Source organism: Engystomops pustulosus, chromosome 11 (assembly GCF_040894005.1).
Source record: "Engystomops pustulosus chromosome 11, aEngPut4.maternal, whole genome shotgun sequence".
Lineage (NCBI taxonomy): Eukaryota > Metazoa > Chordata > Amphibia > Anura > Leptodactylidae > Engystomops > Engystomops pustulosus.
The window spans coordinates 66,522,958-66,544,369 of record NC_092421.1 but is presented as its reverse complement, the minus strand read 5'-3'; the positions used below and the strand labels follow the sequence as shown (position 1 = coordinate 66,544,369).

The 21,412-nt window shown below is 39.9% G+C and overlaps 2 protein-coding genes across 24 annotated transcripts in view; one reads left to right on the top strand and one right to left on the bottom strand.

The window, feature by feature from the left end:
- Positions 1-21,412, bottom strand: part of LOC140105604 (uncharacterized) — a 253,158-nt gene that overhangs the window by 109,908 nt on the left and 121,838 nt on the right. For 4 of the 22 annotated variants that reach the window (XM_072129599.1, XM_072129598.1, XM_072129600.1 and 1 more), the window contains exon 4: positions 16,125-16,495. The exons of 16 other annotated variants lie outside the window; for them this stretch is intronic. In XM_072129599.1, the coding sequence (XP_071985700.1) occupies positions 16,447-16,495 (49 nt within the window). In that variant the 3' untranslated portion in view covers positions 16,125-16,446. Of the gene's footprint in view, positions 1-16,124; positions 16,496-16,949; positions 17,196-19,343; positions 19,365-21,412 lie in introns of those variants that run through there. 2 more of the 22 variants (XM_072129602.1, XR_011850603.1) reach the window with 2 other exon arrangements.
- The window catches only part of RBM20 (RNA binding motif protein 20), a 165,216-nt gene that overhangs the window by 45,283 nt on the left and 98,521 nt on the right, over positions 1-21,412 (top strand). Inside the window, exon 1 of one of the 2 annotated variants that reach the window (XM_072129590.1) lies at positions 1,663-1,742. The exons of the other annotated variant lie outside the window; for it this stretch is intronic. Coding sequence (XP_071985691.1) covers positions 1,711-1,742 — 32 coding nt within the window. The 5' untranslated portion in view covers positions 1,663-1,710. Of the gene's footprint in view, positions 1-1,662; positions 1,743-21,412 lie in introns of those variants that run through there. 2 annotated transcript variants of the gene reach the window in all.

The following is a 21,412-nucleotide window of genomic DNA, read 5'->3' as shown; positions in this document are numbered from 1 at the left end:
GGACAATAGGACAAGAAGTGTCACCCATTTAAGAAACGTATTTGGAGCATATTATAAAACGGTGAACACGTTATGCCGCTGCATTGCTGCTGTATGTGTATTTAAGGGTTTTGCATTAAAAGTTTTTACATTTATTGTTGCAGAAGTCACCCTGGTGCATTATAAAAGTGCCACTAAATCTGTGAATATTTTGTCCTCATTGATAGAAACAGAGGAACACCCTGCAAGATTATGGTATGAATATTAGGCAGTTTCTACAATAGGATGATTGTTCACACTACAATGCACAGAGCACTGATCCCAGGACAATACATGTCTGTATGTCTGCAGCAGAAACAAGTTTACAAATGCCTTCTCCTCCTTCAGAATTGTAGTTACAATGTGAATATGTTCTATCATCTATCTCTCTATATCTTCATATCTGTGTATGGTTGCACCTGTCACCCCCAACAATCGCATATTGCAGCAAACCCCCACCGCTAATAACCGTGGTTGGTGCTTGCACCGATCGCGGCTATTAACCCTTTCATTGCCACTGGCAAAGTCGCCGGCGGCATTTAAAAGACGATCGTCGCTCCCCCAAACGTCATCGACTTCGTTTGACCCGAGGCTGAATGGCTTCTGCAGATTCGTTACAATGAGCCAGTGGCTCATTGTAATGAATGAGCTGCAAAAATGCCATATATTGCAATACAGAAGCAATGAAAACGTCGCCTCATTTCGCAAAAAATGACACCTCACACAGCTCTGTGCACCAAAATATGAAAAAGTTATTAGCGTCAGAAGATGGCAAATTTTGTTTAATTTTTGAAAATGTATTAAAACACAATAAAACCTATATAAATTTGGTATCATCGCGATCACACCGAACCAAAGAATAAAGCTGAGGTGTTATTTGGAGCGCACAGTCAAAGTCGTAAAAACGGAGCCCACAAGAATGTAACGCATGTGCGTTTTTTTAAATTTTTCCACATTTGGAATTTTTTTTCAGCTTCGCAGTACACGGCATGTTAAAATAAATAACATTACGGGAAATTAAAATTTGTTACGCACAAAATAAGCCCTCACACAGGTCTGTACACGTAAAAATGAAAAAGTTATGGATTTTTGAAGGTGGAGAGCGAGAAATGAGCGAAAAAACCCTGCGTCCTTAAGGGGTTAAGAGAGCCCGATGCATGTACGTCCTATTGTCCCATCATTTCACTAGTCTTAGATAACCCCTTTAATAAAAGATCTGGGGTTACCATCTGAACCAACGACAAGAAGCCTAGCTCCAGATCTGAACTTCTTTTTTTTTGTATTTGCAAGATTTTGATTGTAAAGGTGTTCACATCTGTTTAAATAATATTGCTATATGCAAATGCCATATGGTGGCACCGAAGGAACCCTGACAATGAGGCGACACTCAACCATAATGCAGGCGGCACGCAAACATAATGGAGGCTTGCTTCTCCTCTCTAGATTAACTTGCTAAGGATTGGTAGCTGTTCTGTCTCCATCCTGACAGCTCCTATCGCTACTCCTGCCTGGCCTCATGGGGTGATGTGATAAGGCTGCCATTTAAACACCTAGATAGCGTAGTAGACATTCCTGGCTATTTCTGTCCTCTCTACCCAACAATGTAGTAATCCCAGGAACGGCTGTAAAGTAGGACCCTGCTGTAACTTGTAGCTTCACCTAGAGGACTGCCAACTAAAATTATGTGCAACCATGCGGGTGGCTTCTGGAGATTGTAGACGAAGGTAAGGAGAGCACCACTGCATTACTGAACTGTACATAAGGTCACCAGCATATAGAAAAATCATTATCCTGGGAAGCCACTACGGACCAGCTGATGGATTGTAGCCAGATCCCACTAGACTTTGCTGTACTTAATTCCAGAACTGGCAGTGTTAGGGTTCAGCGGAGAGATGGGATATGGAACTCACTTGATGCCAGGAAAAGATTCCTGTAGCATCAGTAGGTTTTGAGAAGCCAGAGTGGGTAGAATTCAATCAAGAAATGTTATTTATTTGCCAACAAATATTCTAAATTTCTGCCATTTTTCATGCCTTTAAATTTACTGTGTACTGAATGGAAACAGAAGGAAGTTTGGGAAATCTTCTATCCACTAAAGTTATAAACAAAACAGGAAAAATGTATTCAGTGGCCTGAAATAAAACCTTTTTTCCCCTTCATTGTGACCAATCACAGCTCTTATCACATATTCTGTAATTGAAGAATAGGTGCCATCAGCATCTCCCAAAAGCCACCAATTAGCCTGCTTTTTTATGTATTCACATTTTTGAGTTTTCATGTTGAGTTATTGGTATTATTGGTACTATATAAATCACTGCATTTAATGAAAAATGGTTTGCTGGAAAAAGAGAATGAAACTTAAAATATTACATGACCAATATAATTGTATTTACCACCCAACGGAATGACTGTAAACACGGATGACTAAAAACGTAATAATGGGTCTGGCAATGATCTGGTGAATTTTTTTTTTTTAAATGGAGGAAGGTGACGGAATGTGCACCAAACGTACCTAACCTCAGCGTTCCCATCAGTAAATGCCCGACTTCCAAGAAGATTTAGCCTCACCAGTCCCATCTACAAACACTTGCTGTTTATAGCTCTCTCTCCTCAGTGCACTCACTTTCTAAACATTTTCCTTTTCCATCCAGGAAAACATATTTGCATATTCCTTTCATATTCCATGTAGTATGTAGGTGTAATAGCTGAAATGACCTACACTAAGCAGGTTACCAGCATCTGTACTACAGAGTATTTCTTCCCAGAGTTGTGTCAGTCATTGCCGGGTGCAGATGAAGGGATGGAGTACACATATTTTTCTAGGCAGCTGTTCAGTTAAGATATCCGAGATTTGTATATAATAACATAAGATGCTAGACGCTTTATTAATTTATGGGAACTTTGATTGTTCAAAGCGATTTTTCAGTTAATATTTAAGAAAAATATTTGACTGTAAGGTTCGATAAAGATGATGCACACTGCATTTCCCTTACTCAGAGGTATTTACTATGTGCTCAGTTTTTTTCTGTGTCACTGGTTTCTGCAGTCATTTATCACAAAAGCTCAAAAAAATCTTCATCATACAGGGCAACATACTGGGCCCAGGAATTTGTGCCTAAATACACCACATGGACTGTGAGGTTAGTCGCAATCCCATGGAGGATTGTAACATTGTAAAGAATTCCCTTGTTTTCCCTTTGCATAGTCATTTGTACCAGAGTCAAAAATATATCATCTTCACTTTTTGTTTCTCACTTTGAGAAAGACTGCGCTGAAATATTACTTAAAGGGAAACTGTCATCAGAAAGTGGCCTAAAAAACTATTACCAGTATGTTGTCTAGCAGTTTTAGACCTTACAGATCATGTTTCTTTGATAGCTTAGTTTCATCACCCAGAAAATCAACATTGAAGTGAAATGTAAAAAGGTAGTATAAAGTCAAGGAGGCGGAGAATTTAACAGTGAAGTCAAGCTCTCTGAACACCTCCTCCTGTGACTTTCATCATGCACTTCAGTAGATCTGGTTAGTGATGTCTCTGGATGCAGGACCATCGATTACAGTGAAGGAGTGTTCTGAGACCGGGAAAGCTTGAATTCATTGTTAAATTCTCCGATTCCTTGATTTTATACAACAAATTTACACTCACTTGATTTTCTGGATGATGCCATCACACTGGGCCATGAAAGAAACATGATCTGGAAGGTGTTCAGCTGCTTGACAACATACTGGTTGTGGTCTATTAGGTATATTTCTGCTGACAAGTTCCCTTGAATTTTTTCCACCATTCCCCTTGATGGAGTCAAAGGCCAACATGCCCATTTCCTTACCAAATTTTAAACACTGGAGCCAATAGTGTAAAAAAAAAAAAAAATGAAAAAGATGCCAATTGTTTCTTGCACCCCATTCTGTGACTTTTTGAAGCTAGAATTTTTCCCAATTTATATTAAATACTTGCAATTTTTTTCTACATGAAGCACCAAACTTCATTTACAGACCAAACCCTCTGAGACTATAAGAAAACACCAGATCAGCTTCAAGGTGTTTTATCAATGGCGACCCGACATATAGTGATGACGACTTGCTCTGCTAGACATAACAGTTTCCCTTTTCACATCAAAAAATGTGTAATGTAATGTGTCCTACATACACATCACGCCCTCTGATGAGCAATTATAGCACATTGTGGATACTGAAAAAACGGGGCCCAGTCATAGTTGCCCCTCGTGATTTCAGATCACATTCCCATTGCGTGTGTGTCAGCGCTTTCCACAAAATATTATGCTACATTTGGCCCCCATTGGAAGTGCAGGTGCTTTGCATGTAGTATAATCTAGTCATGGGTAGAAAAATGTTTTCTCAGTGATTTTAATGACCCCATGTCTATGGCGGCACTGACAACATTATCCAGTGAAAGATGGGAGTTGTTTTACGGTAAAATAATTCCCGGCAAGGCCCTGTTACCGTATTATTCGCTTGTGACATCTCACAAGCTCTGGATTACATGTACACTGAAGTGCAAATCCTCCTTTTATATACAGCATTTCATGTGGTGTTTGTAACCCCAGAGAAAGCACGATTTATTGTTTCTCAAGAATTCTGAACAGGAGCAATAATCTACTCCCTGCTAGGAGGGAGCTTAGCCCATAATCAGGAAAACATTAGAGCTCAGAATAACTTCACACATGGAAGGACTTTCTTCTGCCTGAAGAGAAAAAGGGGAAACCCCCCTCCCCCAAAAATAAATGTCAAAAATGACAAAGTGTGGGAACAGGGAAAGCAAGCGGTTGCTATCCTGCATGCCACAGCGGGAGGGCCATATTAGATTTTTATATATTATTCACATTACTTTTATGAGGTCTAGAAAGCAATACAATATTCTTATTTACACACAAGGTATGGCTAGATCCAACAAGAAGTATAAGGCCACATTTAGACGGCTGTTGCCCGCCGTACTGTAGCACAGTGGGCACACGGCGGAGCGCGGGGAGATGAGGAGGAGGTGAGCGCAGCTCACCACCCTCTTCTCCATAGGAATATATGGTGCACGGCGCCGTATTCCGTCGAAAGATAGGACATGTCCCATCTTTCTACCGGGTAAGGAGCGGGACGGTGCTGCATGTGTGCTGCACCGTTCCGCTCCCGTAGGGCCCCGTGCGGCCATTGCCTTCTATGGGGGAATTTATTGGCCGTATATACGCCCCCCATACAGCCGTCTGAATGTAGCCTAAGGCTGTGTTCACACATGACCTTTGAATTAAATTTTGAAATGCAGTTGGGACGGTCTTGGGCCAATTGCATATGCGTTTCCAATAAAAACATAAAATCCTTAACAGGCACCAAATGTTTTGTATACAAACAATGTGAAGCCTGTGGTGCTCGTTACTGGTTGCATACGTTTCCTTGGAAACACACCCTGACATAGCGCTTCATCTGATCTCCCATAGGAGAGCCTCCGCACTGCTCTCCCTTCTACTGAGGGTCCTACAGGATCTGCGGTGATGTCAGCATCATGATACTGATCACATGCTTCTTAAAACACCACAGGTCTGATACTGCCATTCTGCGCTGGGACAGGGTGACAAGAAGGGGAGAAGGGGGGAAGGGTTCTGTATGTGTGTAGTACTTCCCAGTGTGTTCCTGGCTGAGTGTGTATTCATGTGTGTAGTACTTCCAAGTGTGTTCCTTATATGTGTATAGTAGAGCTGTGTGTGTATTCATGTGTGTAGTACTTCCCAGTGTGTTCCTTATATGTGTATAGTAGAGCTGTGTGTGTATTCATGTGTGTAGTACTTCCCAGTGTGTTCCTGGCTGAGTGTGTATTCATGTGTGTAGTACTTCCCAGTGTGTTCCTTATATGTGTATAGTAGAGCTGAGTGTGTATTCATGTGTGTAGTACTTCCCACTGTGTTCCTTATATGTGTATAGTAGAGCTGTGTGTGTATTCATGTGTGTAGTACTTCCCAGTTTGTTCCTTATATGTGTATAGTAGAGATGTGTGTGTATTCATGTGTGTAGTACTTCCCAGTGTGTTCCTTATATGTGTATAGTAGAGCTGTGTGTGTATTCATGTGTGTAGTACTTCCCAGTGTGTTCCTTATATGTGTATAGTAGAGCTGAGTGTGTATTCATGTGTGTAGTACTTCCCAGTGTGTTCCTTATATGTGTATAGTAGAGCTGTGTGTGTATTCATGTGTGTAGTACTTCCCAGTGTGTTCCTGGCTGTGTGTGTATTCATATGTGTAGTACTTCCCAATTTGTTCCTTATATGTGTATAGCAGAGCTGTGTATGTATTCATGTATAGAGTAGTTCCCAGTGTGTTCCTGGCTGTGTTGTGTATTCATGTGTGTAGTACTTCCCAATTTGTTCCTTATATGTGTATAGCAGAGCTGTGTATGTATTCATGCATAGAGTAGTTCTCAGTGTGTTCCTTATATGTGTATAGTGAAGCTGTGTATGTATTCATGTGTGTAGTACTTCCCAGTGTATTTATTATATGTGTATAGTAGAGCTGTGTGTATAATTATGTGTATAGTAGCGCCAGGTCAGTGTGTATAGCAGTGCACAGTGTATGTAGCAGTGGTGTGTGTTCCTATTTCTGTTTGTGTGTGTGTATAGCTGATCTGTTTGTGTAAATGTATGGATGAAGCAGAGCTGTGTGTGTAAATGTACGGATAAAGCAGAGCTGTGTGTGTAAATGTATGGATGAAGCAAAGCTGTGTATGTAAATGTATGGGTGAAGCAGAGCTGTGGATGTAGCAAAGCTGTGTGTGCTGTGCTTTATTGCTAGCAACAGGGATATTTTAATTGGTTTAAAATATATTTTTTCTTTTTTTGGAAGCCTAAATCTGGCGTGCGTCCTATAGTAAGAAGGGTCTTATAGTCCGAAATATACGGTATATGATCCCGGGATGATTTTGTGAGTTTGCTAACTGACAAAGACATGACAAGTCTATAAATTTAAGAGTAGGATAATTTTAACATTGAGAGTTAAAATGCCAAAAATAAAATCCAGAAAATCACATGGTATAAATTATATAAATTAATCAGAATTTAATGGTGAGTATTTGATCCCTCTGGCAAACAAGATTTAATACTTGGTGCAGCGCAGCAGTCAGACTTTTTTTTGTAGTGGATGATGAGGTTTGTAAGTTTGGTCCATTGCTCTTTGCAGAACTTTTCTAAATCATTAAGATTTTGAGGCTGTTGCTTGTAGTTTCAGCTCCCTCCATAAGTTTTCTTTGAGATTAAGGTCAATAGAATGGTTAGTCGGCTCCATGACCTTAAAGGGCACCTACCACCACAAATCTACCTATAAAGGTAGATTGGGTGGTAGGTGCATCAATGGGACGTGAGGATAGCCCTTTTAACTCCTTAACGCTCTGCGCCGTAGCTCTACGGCGCAGAGGTATAAGGGAAGTATGAAGAGGGCTCACGGGCTGAGTCCTCTTCATACAGAGGTGGGGGTTTTTGCATTTTGCACAAAACCCCCACCGCTAATAACCGCGGTCGGTGCTTGCACCGATCGCGGCTATTAACCCTCTAAACGCCGCCCGCAAAGTCGCGGGCGGCGTTTAAAAGACGGCGATCGGTTACCATGGTAGCCTCGGGTCTTCTCTTGACACGAGGCTACATGGTTTATGCAGGTTCGTTACAATGAGCCAGTGGCTCATTGTAATGTAAGACCTGCAAAAACGCCATATATTGCAATACTGTAGTATTGCAGTATATGGTAGGAGCGATCTGATCATCTAGGGTTATTGTACCCTAGATGGTCTAAAAAATAGTGAAAAAAAAAAGAAAAAAAAAAGTTTAAAAAATAAAAAAAATTAATAAAATATTAAAAGTTCAAATCACCCCCCTTTCCCTAGAACGGATATAAAACATAACAAACAGTAAAAATCACAGACATATTAGGTATCGCCGCGTCCCAAAATGCCCGATCTATCAAAATATAAAAACGGTTACGGCCGGCGGTGACCTCCGAGGCGAGAAATGGCGCCCAAATGTCCGAAATGCGACTTTTACACCTTTTTACATAACATAAAAAATGAAATAAAAAATGATCAAAATGTCGCACAGACCTCAAAATGGTAGCAATGAAAACGTCGCCTCATTTCGCAAAAAATGACCCCTCACACATTTCCGTGCGCCAAAGTATGAAAAAGTTATTAGCGTCAGAAGATGGCAAAAATTTTTTTTTCTTTTTTGTACACATTCGTTTAATTTTTGAAAATGTATTAAAACACAATAAAACCTATATAAATTTGGTATCACCGCGATCGCACCGAACCAAAGAATAAAGTAGGCGTGTTATTTGGAGCGAAGAGTGAAAGTCGTAAAAACTGAGCCCACAAGAACGTGACGCACGTGCGGTTTTTTTTCAATTTTTCCACATTTGGAATTTTTTTTCAGCTTCGCAGTACACGGCATGTTAAAATAAATAACATTACGGGAAAGTAAAATTTGTTACGCACAAAATAAGCCCTCACACAGGTCTGTACACGGAAAAATGAAAAAGTTATGGATTTTTGAAGTTGGAGAGCGAGAAATGAGCCGGAAAACCCTCCGTCCTTAAGGGGTTAAGGGCTAATCCTCACGTCCCCTCACTTTTTTGGTAACTTTTATTCCATATATATTTAAATTTACTTATGTGGCTACCGGGGCGTGGAATAGCCGCATCTGAGGTTACACGAGGCGGCTACTCCACGCCCCGGTACCCACTTTACCCCTCCTACTCACCCATCTTCGGCGCGCAGCTCCGCGTAGCTGCGCGCCCTCGTCCGTTGACCCTGCCGTCTGCGCATGCGCAGAAGAGCAGGCCCGCGCCTGCGCGGTCACTGCTCCGAAACAGGCGCGGGCCTGCTCTTCTGCGCATGCGCAGACGGCAGGGTCGCCGGACGAGGGCGCGCAGCTACGCGGAGCTGCGCGCTGAAGATGGGTGAGTAGGAGGGGTAAAGTGGGTACCGGGGCGTGGAGTAGCCGCCTCATGTAATCTCACATGTAATCTCATATGGAAATCTCAAAGGAAACCTACCATTTCAAATGGTCAGGGTGAGCTGGTGCCGGTGCTTAGTTTCGTTAGTGTTATAAACCGCGGTATCGCGGTTTTAACACTTTTTATACTTTATAGCAGAAACTGCTTCGGCGCTGCGTGCAATATGACTTGCACCACTGTGCAGATGGGCCTGCACATGTGCCTTCCTGAGCCCGGGGACTTTCAGACTTAGGGTGCATTTACATGGAGGTATGCCCATGGGAACACGTGGGGCGCACTGGAGAGGAGGAGGGATGAGCTGCTGGCCCCTTTCCTTTCCATAGAAAATGATGCCGCAGTCGTTCTTACAGCCGAAGATAGAGCAGGCTCTATCTTTTTTACAGCCATGGCACGGTGAGTGTGCAATAGCTCTGTGCATATAGGACATGTCTCATTGCTAATATTCTATTGCGGAAAATAAGCACAAGGTTTTAAGATAAATGCAATTGTACTGTGTAGAGTGAAAGCCAAGGAGCAAACTTCTTAAATACAAGTCACTGAAAAAAACTGCACTTCAGGTATTCTAGTGCAGCATCCACTTTGTTGCTATACATTGCACTTGTTAATAATCCCATGCAAATATGTCACAATAGTACAATAGCTGTTTTAAATGTGAACCACTAAATTGCTTTTAAAACCAAAATTACAGATTGATTGTGATTTTGCCTTTCATTTCCCAACTCTGAATCTTTTTTTCTTTTTTTTTTAATTTACAAAAAATACTATTTATAAAAGAAGAGGAAGCTCTGAATTTTTCACCTGAGCCTTTCAGAACACAGATAGAAGCGGGTGCATACCCAGCATGCAAACATACATTTCACTGATGCATTAGCTTCTTTCAGCCTCTCCAATTAGCCGTCTGACTAGATCACATGCAATGCGGTGACTTGTCAGAGACTAGGGCTTAGGTTTCAGAGTGCACGCTTATTAGCAGAGAAAGGGCGCCTGCAATGTATGTAACTTTAACAGCATAAGTCATCATATGTTACATATAATATGTCCAGGGAGTAATCTTATGATTTATGAAGATGTCTGCATGAGGCAGTATCCTACCCTGTATGCAGTCTATGGGCTGCTGCAGGATCCTACTAGATCAGTCATCTGGCTGCTGTGCAATTAAAATGCTTGTGTCTAATGAAGCCGCTGTCCTGTGATTGAGTATCAGAAAAGGAAGCATGAACCTCCCAGGGGGAATACAACAAAACACCAAGTTCCTTCCAGTGATAGAGTCCAGGGCCTGGTGCACTGGCTGCAGCTGTCTCCTTGATAAATGTTCCCACAGAGAATGAGGGGAAGTGAAATTCCTGTTCCCCTCTCCTGATAATCTGAAAATCTTCCCTGTAGGAATGGCTCACTGTTGCCTGCAAATCCAGAATTGCAGACAAGCCTTTGTTCCATTCCTCAGAGGTCATACTGGATGTCAGTCTGCACCTCACTGTAGATGATGTATTAACCCCTTAGACACAGGACCTTAATCCCCTTAATGGAAATCTACCATTTTATTTTATGCATTATGAACCAAACATACCTTGAGAATGCTGTAGCTACACTGATGCAGAAACATATCCCTGAGCCGAGAGGTTTTGCTGATAAAACAATTATAAAATTATGATAATGAAGCTCTGTCGCTTCTGTGCTGGGGCTCAGCGCTTCTCCTCTCACATTAAGTATGCACTGCTCCGGAGAATGATGTAATCACTGTGTTGTGAAGTAATCAATCGCTGCACCATCCCCCAGCTGCTTTGTATGAGTGATCCAGCTCAGGTTAATTATTTCGGTCTAGACAGTTTAGGATACTCTGTGTAATGTGGCAGGCTGAATGCAATCCAACTTTCCCAAGGTCCTGAATGTTATAATTGTGAGCTACAATCCCTTTTTACAATGAACTTTTTTATTGCTAAAACATTAAAATGTTTTTTTTCCCCAGTTGACAGTTCAACTGATTGGGGGTTTGTTTTTTGTGGTATTAGTGCATTCAGCAATGGAACCTTCTTGGGGTAAATATAGCTCTGTTAACTTTCACTAATTTCTTATGGGGAAGCACAAAAGAGAAACCCCCTGAAATACCGTCATTGTTTTTTGTATTGTAAATCATAGATGATATATAAAATATTTACAATCCTCTGTGGATCCGTACGAGTAACATATTGCATACTTCGAAAGATAATGCCCAATATGTATATTTTATCTTACTAGTTTAGTTCAAACTCACCTACAGTTCTGTGTTAAAAAAAAAGTCAATTTTACATCAATAACCAGGTCATCTGTGTTTTGTTTTGTTAAACTTTTCTGTCACCATAACTCAAAGCTGTATGGGGGGTTTTGCTTTTAGGGACGAAATGTAGTTTTAAAGCGCCACAATTTTTATTAACCCTTACTGTGCAGTATATTTAAGAAAACAACACAAATCTGATATTATATTAATTATAATAAAAATTTTCTGCCTATATTGTCCAACCTAAATAATATAAAAACTTTTTTTCTCTGGTTCAAAATGGAAAATGCAATACCAAATTTATATATATTTTATTTAAATGACCATCCTTTACATAATGAAATACTTTTGGGGAAAATTTTTCTGTCAATGTGGCATATTTTTTGGAAAAAAGAACGTTAGATTTTATTTGTACAGACTAGGGGTTCATAAAGTTTTTGGATTGTGATTAATATAACTTTTTGTGTGATGGATGATTAAAAATGACATTTAAAAAAAAGTTTTTTGGCTTATGTATCTGTGTGAAGAAAATTTAACATAAATGCAGTTACATGGTCCCTTAGAAAGGAGATTATTGTCCTTGGATGCCAACACCGCTGCTGGAGTGATTGCTCAAAGAAACAAATAGTTGTTGCATATAAAATGGTCTGGAGTTACTGCATGTCCCATAGCCGCCCTTTTGTAATGAACGATGAATCCTGGTGGATTGGCAGGACTCAATAGCACATGTCTAACCACTGGTACCAAGGTGCGGGGTAAAGGACAGCTATCTTGTTTCTAAAGGACAACATGGCTACATTTATGGAACAGGAACATTTACTTTATGTTTATATATCAGATGAATTAAATAAAATGTGAATGTCCAGATGGGAACCCCTTTAATGCACAGTACTAGATGACCAGAAGGCAGACCAGAATATTTACAAATTGGCTAATGGCAAAGATGGCGCCCTGAGATTATGTAACCTTTTTCTTCCATAGCTAGTTTTACATATTCAATGGATCTGTGATAGCTTCACCTCTGACTGTGGTGCAGCTTGGAGTAAATGATATCAAACGTGTGCTGTGAATTCTCTCGTGATATAAGGACACCACTTTATATTAAATATCCTTGAGGTAAGTTTGTAAACTTCTGATAGATATAATGTCACAGCTATGTCAACATCATCTTCCAAGGGATTCCCAAATTGCTCTCTAGTCTCAGCTTCATATCTTTAGTGGGAATTTCCAACAGGGTTTTTTTCCCCCTATTTAACATTTGATCTAATATAAACCCCTCTGGCGCCTGCTGATTGCTCTCCTCTGGCAACGAAACAACAAAGTATTAAATAGGGAAGATCCCTTTAACGTCTGATTCAGATGACAGAAGTCTAGGTTACGTGTATTTATGCCAGAGACAGAAATAAAAAGAATATACTAACAAATGTCTGTATGCTCTGCGTATGACTCACTGGCACTCCAACCAGTAAAAAAGGCTACATGACTATGCTAAGGCGCTAGATATCGGGTCATGCGCAGACAGTCCAGGCGTCACACCTTAACATTTCCAATTACTTTTTCAAGGAAATGAAGAGACCAGAGTAATCCGCCAGGAATCACTCTACTTTCACATTAAATACGTCTTTGTTATGTTTTGGTCCAGGTCTACAATGCTCCGGTGTGATCTCTCCTTCCATTATTTTATTACCTAAGCCGTCATAACGTATAGCCAGTCCATGTATAACAACACTGCATTCTTAATTATGGGAAGAGGAGCTCAAATTTTTCAACAATATAACACAGTTAGGGGTAGTTAGAGGTTCAGATGTGGCTCTCTGGTCATATAATGCCCAGATCTGTAGCATATGTTACTATGTTACAGAAAAAAAAAATCCATTATAAATATGTTATGTGTGCGATGCACATGGCATTGACATGTACACAGTTCCACGCCCATATGCATGCCCCATAGGCACATTATGGGCCAACAGCAAGCCAAGGCCCTTGTGTGACCAATCTGTACAGCATGTATCTGTAAAACAGCCGTGTGCTATACACGCTAAACTCTCCCACAACAGCCTGAAGTGCATAGCATCTAGGTTTAGATTGTTATATGATATGAATTTCCGCTTTGTGACACAAAGTGTTACTTCCTCCTAGATCTACAATATGAAATAGAAACAGCAGAATGTCACGGTAGATTAGAGACGTAAACCATGTCCAGTGGATCCAATATAAGTAACCACATTGGATATGAATATGTAAGAAGGATGCTGCCGCCGTACACAGATTAGATATAATCCACATACATATTTTGGTAATAATCAGCAGATTATGTCATTTAGGGACGGGTCTGGATAGATGTTATCTTCCTGCAGGCGGCTATTTTGCACTGTTCAAGTTTCCCATTTTATAGAACATTGCAGATATGTTTTCTGTCGGTCTCACAGCCAGAGCTCTGGCGCACAAAGTATTCTTTTTCTGGACTTTCCAGCACAAGGGACAGGTTTCTATAAAAATTTACGAGCGCAGCAATCCATTTTAACAGTTTGCTGTCTCTGTGGATCCAAACCCATGCAATGTTTATCATGCTGTAAATATTGGCTTTTCTAGCTTGTAATATATCTGTTACATTGTGATGTATTTGGTGCCAACTTTTTATTTTTTTATTTTTTATTTATGATACAGTAGCTACATGATGAAGACTTAAATTCTTCTATATATATTATTTTACAGCTACAAATTGTGCCAAGTTTCCCCTGTGCTTCTCGAAATCACCTATTTAATTTAAATCAATATGGGTAGATATATCAATGTAGCACTTCCATATACCATTTGCAATCTATCTATATACACACATACAGTACATACACCTAGTGTGTGGGATGGATAACTTAAGTTTGTGCCATTTTAAGAATAAAATACATTTAATTCTCTGATGTTTATTAGGCTATATTCAGATGACCGTGTGCCTGCCATACCATAGCACGGCGGGCACACGGCGGTGCCTGGGAGAGGAGGAGGGGGTGAGCGCTCCATAGCAAGCTCCTCTCCATAGCGATGTATGGCGCACTGTGCCATATTACGAACGATAGGACATCTCTATCTTTCTCCCGGCTACGGGGCGGTGTGGTGCTGCTCCTGTACGCCGCCGTGCGCCCATTGCCATCTATGGGGGACATATACGACGTATATATGACCCCCATACGGCTGTGTGAATGTAGCTTTAGACTGTAGATCTGGAACCATAAAGCAAAGAAAACTAATATATTGATTCTTTTGGAAGTCAGGCGAGGACATGTCTTGAAAAATAAAAATGGTAAAAATAACAAATAACAGTGTATAAGCCAACAGTAATAATAATAATAACAATAATAATATTATAATAATTTAAATAAAAATTTCTGTTAACTTTGTACAATGTGGTTATAAAGACTGATGTGGTTTTATGTGACAGCTCAAAATAACATATGTTGTGTAATGTTAAGTGAATGGCCTTCACTAGAAATCCTGCTCTCTACAATTCATCGAGTTCAGCCTCATAAAAGTATCAGATGCCTCCATATACTGGAGCTAATACAGATTGTAGGGCAGCTCGACTTCCCTCTTAATAATCCTTTAGTAGGAGGATGAATATTCAACTGGGATTTACAAATAGTGTGAAGGGAAATTTGACATTTAGGGAAATGTGTTTAATGGGAAAGAAGTGACAAATTACTAGGTGACAAAGACTGCTTCTCCACACAGTTTTAAGCCTCACATTTTGTAGAGACTACAGGACAACACAAGGCGTGATAGCTGAAGCTGATGAATGATGGAGAATGCTAGAAGCATGGCCACAGAGTGACAGAGACAAAGCGATTGTGACTGCAGAGTGACAGCGAGAAATGGGAGCTGCTATGTCTGCAGAATGACAGGGGATAGAACAACAGAATAAGTCATTCTGTGCTGGACTACTGAAGATGTGGAGTGATAGGAGGCTCTGTATATGCAGAATTACATAACACATAATCCAGCTGTGTGAATGGCTGAAACAACACCGGTTATGGAATAAAAGTACTACTTTTTCCACTTATATCATCACTTTCGCATATTTTTTTCTACTTACACACAGACACATATGCAGATGGCCTCTGACTTAAGGACACCTGATTTACAGATGACCCCAATTTACAGAAGGACCTCTCAGCCTACTCTTGTGTAGCTTTCTGAATGGCGTACTTTAGCCCCAGGCTGCAATGATCCGTTGTAAGGCGTCTGTAGTTTTATTGATAATCCTTATTCCCATGACAGCAAAAAATTTTGAACATCCAACTAGTCCCGACTTAAATACAAATTCAACGTAAGAACAAACCGAAAGACCCTATCTTATACGTAACCTGGGTACTGCTTATATATGTATACATATATTTTTTTGGACCATAAAACACACCAGATTTAGAAATCGAAAAAAAAAAATGAATAATGTATTTGCCAACAATTAAAAATTCCCTGTTGGTCACACACACCACAGCACACACAGCTCTGCTACATCCATTCCCTCACACAAAGCTTTTACTCATGGTTTAAGTTCTCCCTTTCCACAAGCAGAAACATTGTGCCAAGACGCACAGAGACAAAATGTAAAATGTGCATCTTTCTAGCAGGTTATGTATTTTTCTTATGACAGGCTCACACACAATGCACATGGAGTTGTCTGTAACAAGAAGGTGAGTCTTGCTGCAGTGCGAGATTGGACAAAAAGTTTTTCTGTATATGAAGGAGCCTGCACTCCAGCTGCCTGTTGTACACACGCTTAATATTTTAGCTTTGCCTTGGAGCAGAACAGAGGTAGCATAGCTTGCAGTGACATTTTTATAGTTTTCTAAGGTACTTACCTGGGAGAGGTCAGGCCTGAGCGATGGAGTTTGGTGATACGCTGCAGATTTCCTTATGACTATTGAAAGATTTTGTGTGGCGTACAGATCATATTCTGTGGTGGATAAACAAGCGTAACTTGCAATCCTTTTTTTTTTCTTCTTTTTTTGCAATAAAATTGTGTTCTTTCATGGAATGTGGAGAGCCCCCCCAGTTGTTTTATTGAGCTTGAAATCGCTGTAATATTTCCATCTATATAACAATCAGGTGCAGGTTCTTTACAATTCTGTAGAATTGCCATCTCTTGTCTTGTTTGGTGCAAATATTTTTGAGATTTTATGACTAGGAAGATCGTGCTGCAGAGGAGCCAGGCTTCATTTTCATGGTTGAGCTGTTCATAAAAAGAAGATTTTGGTTGTAAAGAAAACCCACAGTGCAGATCAGTCCATGGCGTGTGTATACAGCAGGGAAGCTTCTCAAATCCCTTATACTTTGTATGGAGGACTTTTCTTATAAATGACAACATTATAACAATGGCTCATGATTCCTCCATAGCCCTAAGTAAAACCAGGTAACCAGCAGTCACAGTGCCGGTTGCTTGGTAGTTTTCTCTATCCAGTTGCATTTCTGCCAGCAAGGATCTGGGTTACATACCACATCACTGCCAAGGATAAACCCCTGGCTCTTCAGAACTCTTTCTGCAGGAATGTACTGATTCCACATGAGACTTTATGTTTCATTGGTTATATCATTTCCCTGAAAAGATTGTCACACTAAGCGTGAAACATATGTCACCGATTAGTTTTGGGCTCAAGACGATATCAGTTTTTGGCACAGTAACTAACCTCTGGTACATCCAGTTTGTCTCCCTTCTACTCAATAATTTTGTAGGTTGCAGACAAGAATTTCCTACTTGATCTTGAAGTTTCAGGCCGAGGTGAACTAATTGTTAGATTTAATGGAAATAGTGTCAGTAGTGTTAGAGCTCCCTTTTCAGATATTTCATCTTCAACTGTATTTGTACCAAATCTTGATTAAACATTGTGTAGTTTTTTGTATTCAGTTTAGTCAATTAATTTATCACATTGTACCTAAAATTAAATAAAAACATATTAAAAGGGAGTGTGTGAAAATCTGAACTTTCAGATGAAGCCACATTCAGCATTACAATTATTGTGTTAAAATAAAAGGTTAGTGTAAAAGGAGTTGCCCTGGAAGTAACGTTGGGGGGGGGGGGGGGTATTTATAAAGGCGGGAAAGCTGATCGGCGCAGGGGCTAAAAAGTTGCTATAACTTTTCTTATTGTACAGCACAAAAGTTACTAAATTCAGGTTAAAGCTGAGGACATTTCAGTTATTCAGAAGACTTCTACCGTTTTACAGACACTGATGTACTGCAGGTTTTACGGAGGAGGAGACAGTACTGTAATATATTCATATGTCAATGATGGCCTTGGGTTATGTTATAACGTGTTGATAAAGGTTTATCATTTGGGATCCCTAATTATTGTGGCAGTGATAAATTGCTGATTCTGAGCTGTAGCGCCTCCACTTTATCACTGCTCAGTAATGTTTCAGGCCATAAGGGGGAGTGAGGGACTGCACTTCTTATTTCCTTGAATGGAGTTGTGAAGTAGTCCCCTGAACAGCTGGGGATAAGAGGGTAGGGCTGCACTGTGAAGTGACATGTCCCCTTCACTCGCTTTATGAGTGGCAGTTCAGACCCCCACCGATCATAAAGCGCTAATGATAAACCGTCACTTTCATGTACATATTAGATGAGAGGGAGGGGGTTCCTATAGAAACATTTGCCACATGAGGCCATAATAATCAGTTCCATGCCAAAAATGTGAAAGTCTATTCCTACAGTTAAATGACTTTTCATTGACAAGGACAAGGGACAGACAGTTCTTGCTCAGCGTAAGCGAAACTTCGAGAGATAAATAACTCTAATTGTAAATCACTCACATGGACATTATACACAACAACTGCTCCGAACCCCTGCGGTCCTTAGACGTCAAAAAAAGAGAAAATATTTAAGTCATTTGTAAGTTTTGTATTTCACAGCAAGGCCTTTTTTCTTTTTTAAACTCATCGTGAAGCTGGTGATTGACTCTTGTGTCTTACTATGGGTAAAGGATAAAAAAACAGTGTACGTAAGGAACAGGTTCAAATTAATTGAAAGGTCCTTGAAGGTCACTACAGCAAGGAGTTAGTACCATAGTAGATAACGTTGGAAAAAGATGCACATCCATCTAGTCCAACCTATAGCAAAGGGTCCATCAGATTTCCACCAAAATCTAGTAACAATTGACCAGTGGGAAGCACTTTTCAGAATGTTTAAGTTGTGCAGGGGTATGATAAAGATATCTGGGATAAAAATGTTGAAGTCATATTAAATGTTGACCTGAAACTTCCTAAAGACCTGAAATCTTAAACAAACGGCTACCGGTCACCGGTGGATTTCTAAACAGAAAAATCTACCTTATTTTCGTTCCTAGTTATTCATTTCCAAATCTGTATCGACAAAATATGCTTCAAAATTGTGAAGTAGATTGTTCCCCACTTGTTGTATGGTATTAACTTGTGGCTCTGACTTATTCCCCCTTCAGAATAATTTTAAGGCCCACTCCATTGGAGATGGTTTTTGTATTTAGAAGCAGAGTAGTCTGTATACACAGCACCCGACAAGCTTTACATGGCAGCACAATAAGCTTTACGTGACTCCACGGCACAAAGATGTAAGTGGGTTGAGATATGACTTTGGTGAAGATTATACAAATTTTCATAGAGTTCTTGTATTCTGCTCAGGATGAACCTTGCTCTGGGTACCGGCTATTAATAAGCAGTTGGTGTTTAATAGGATTTCTCATCTGTTGTTGTGCCTTTTATATGTCAGTAATGGTTTTAGGAGCTTCTTTGTTCATTCATCCCTCATAATGACAGTCCGCAGCTCGTGAGCCCAATAAGAACAACTGCTTCTATGGCCACTTTGCATATCCAAGTTATTTTTAATTCTTGGACACATCTTCAAACAAATGATGTCATCAGTGAGCCGTCGCTCAGGCTTTTCTGGATGTGAATGAAAGTTACTCTGTGGTAACAAATTGCTGTTACTTCTCAGGATAGAGCACGCTATGGACTGGGAGTACAGCCTGATGTAACATATAAGCTGTATAGGAGCTCGTCTTGCTTGGCAGGTATTCCATAATTCTTTATAATTATGACAGGGGATAAACATAGATCTGGTACCTCCACCACCTGTTAAAAAAATGAAGCTTTGGGAAAATCTGCGTGTCTTCCATGCACCGCACATTGTATAGTGGCTGTACTTGGTGCTGCAGCTCATTCTATCCCATTTGACAGATGGCCTTGACCTCACAGACTTATAAAGAAAAAGCTGCGAGTGAAGCAACTGCTTTACATAGTGGATGTCAAAACCCTGATTTTGATCTTATCAAAAAATATACCATTACAAAAAAGGGACCCAGAATACCCATTAAAAGTTCTTGGTACTATTGTTACTATCACATTGGTTTCATTTTATTATTTAGCTTCATTTATTTTATGGACTAGTTTACTTCAATGAGTGACTAGGTCTTGGAAGGTAAGCCTTTCTGTGTGATCATGAAACACATGTAGTAACTGTGTAATAACTTGCTGATATTGTTTATTTCCCTTTTCATTTGATTTGATCAATTTTAGGAAATATTCTATTTGAACAAAACAGAATTTTTATAAAAATAGTTTTTTAAATGTCAAATTTCTATGTGGTGCATTGTGCAGAATAGACAGTACAAGTGTCTGTAGGCCAGTACGATGATGTCAATAGCAAATCTTAAAGGAAACCTACCAGTTAGAATGGCAGGGGTAAGCAGTAAGTACCGAGCACCAGCTCAGGGTGAGCTGGTGCCGGTGCTTAGTTTCGTTAGTGTTAATAACTGCTGTATCGCGGTTTTAACACTGTTTAAACTTTAGAGCAGAAGAGGCTTCGGCGCTGTGCGCGACCGTGCGTGTGTGCGCAACGTCTCCGGCATTTCCTATGTAGGCGCGCGCACGATCGTGCACACGCAGCGCCGAAGCCTCTTCTGCTCTAAAGTTTAAACAGTGTTAAAACCGCGATACAGCAGTTATTAACACTAACGAAACTAAGCACCGGCACCAGCTCACCCTGAGCTGGTGCTCGGTACTTACTGCTTACCCCTGCCATTCTAACTGGTAGGTTTCCTTTAAAATATTTTACTCCATTGGCACAATGCATCAAAATATATGTGTTCTTAAAAATTAATGTCGCCACAATAACCTTAATCCTTTTTCTGACTGGTAAGGGCAGTATACGCTGTAGATTTATTGGTATTATTTAAGGTTATATGACACTTACAAAGGGACTGTGACAACAGAATATGTAATAAACTCAATGGCTAAAGGGGATGTGTTATTATGACCGCATAGTGAAAACGCTAAATATCAAGCCCCTAAAAAAATAGCACAACAGTTTTTTTGTTAATTGTACTGGAATTTCATTCCAGATGTTTTTTTTTTAACATAGTATGGTATATTAAATTCTGTCACGTGGAAGTATAATTTATCTTGCAGAAAACAAGCCCTCATACAGTTCTGTAAACTGAAAAATTAAACAAAGTTATGGCATTTGGAAGGTGGAGAGTAAAAAATGGAAAACAAAAAATGTTTTCAAAGGGTTAAAAAGTCTTTTTTAAAAAACAAAATTTTTACACTAGAGCAGTTATGAATTCCTGAATATCAAATATGGATTGTGCAGGTATTTCCTTTGTGATAAAATTGGGGCCCATCACTCATATATACTAAAAAATAATCTGTTTTTATTTTTCAATCAATTCACAAGCCAAAAAGCAGGTTACAAGCCCGTACCAGTAAACAATGAAAAAACGGATCAACCACAAATAAAACACTTCCATAACAATAGCAGCATCATGTTACTGTCCATGATCACCACAAACACACAGCTGTAATATGCAGACATGGGCCTAAAGCTGACAGTTCACCTTCCAGGCAGCACTGATGCCAATGTGAAATACGGAAAACTTTGCTTAGTGCCAATGTGACCTGAAGAAGGGACTGAAAATACCATAAATCTAGGTATAGTAGCAGCATAGTACTGCTGAAATAAATCCAGTCAACTGGCTGCAAAAAATTTAATTATTGGGTTTCGCATTAGAGTAAGGTGAAAGCAGCAACGTACTTGCAGCAAATATTAAGAAAATACCCTGCTGTACCATCTCATTTTTGGCAGATTCTTTCCATATGCCCTCCTAGTCATATACAATAGA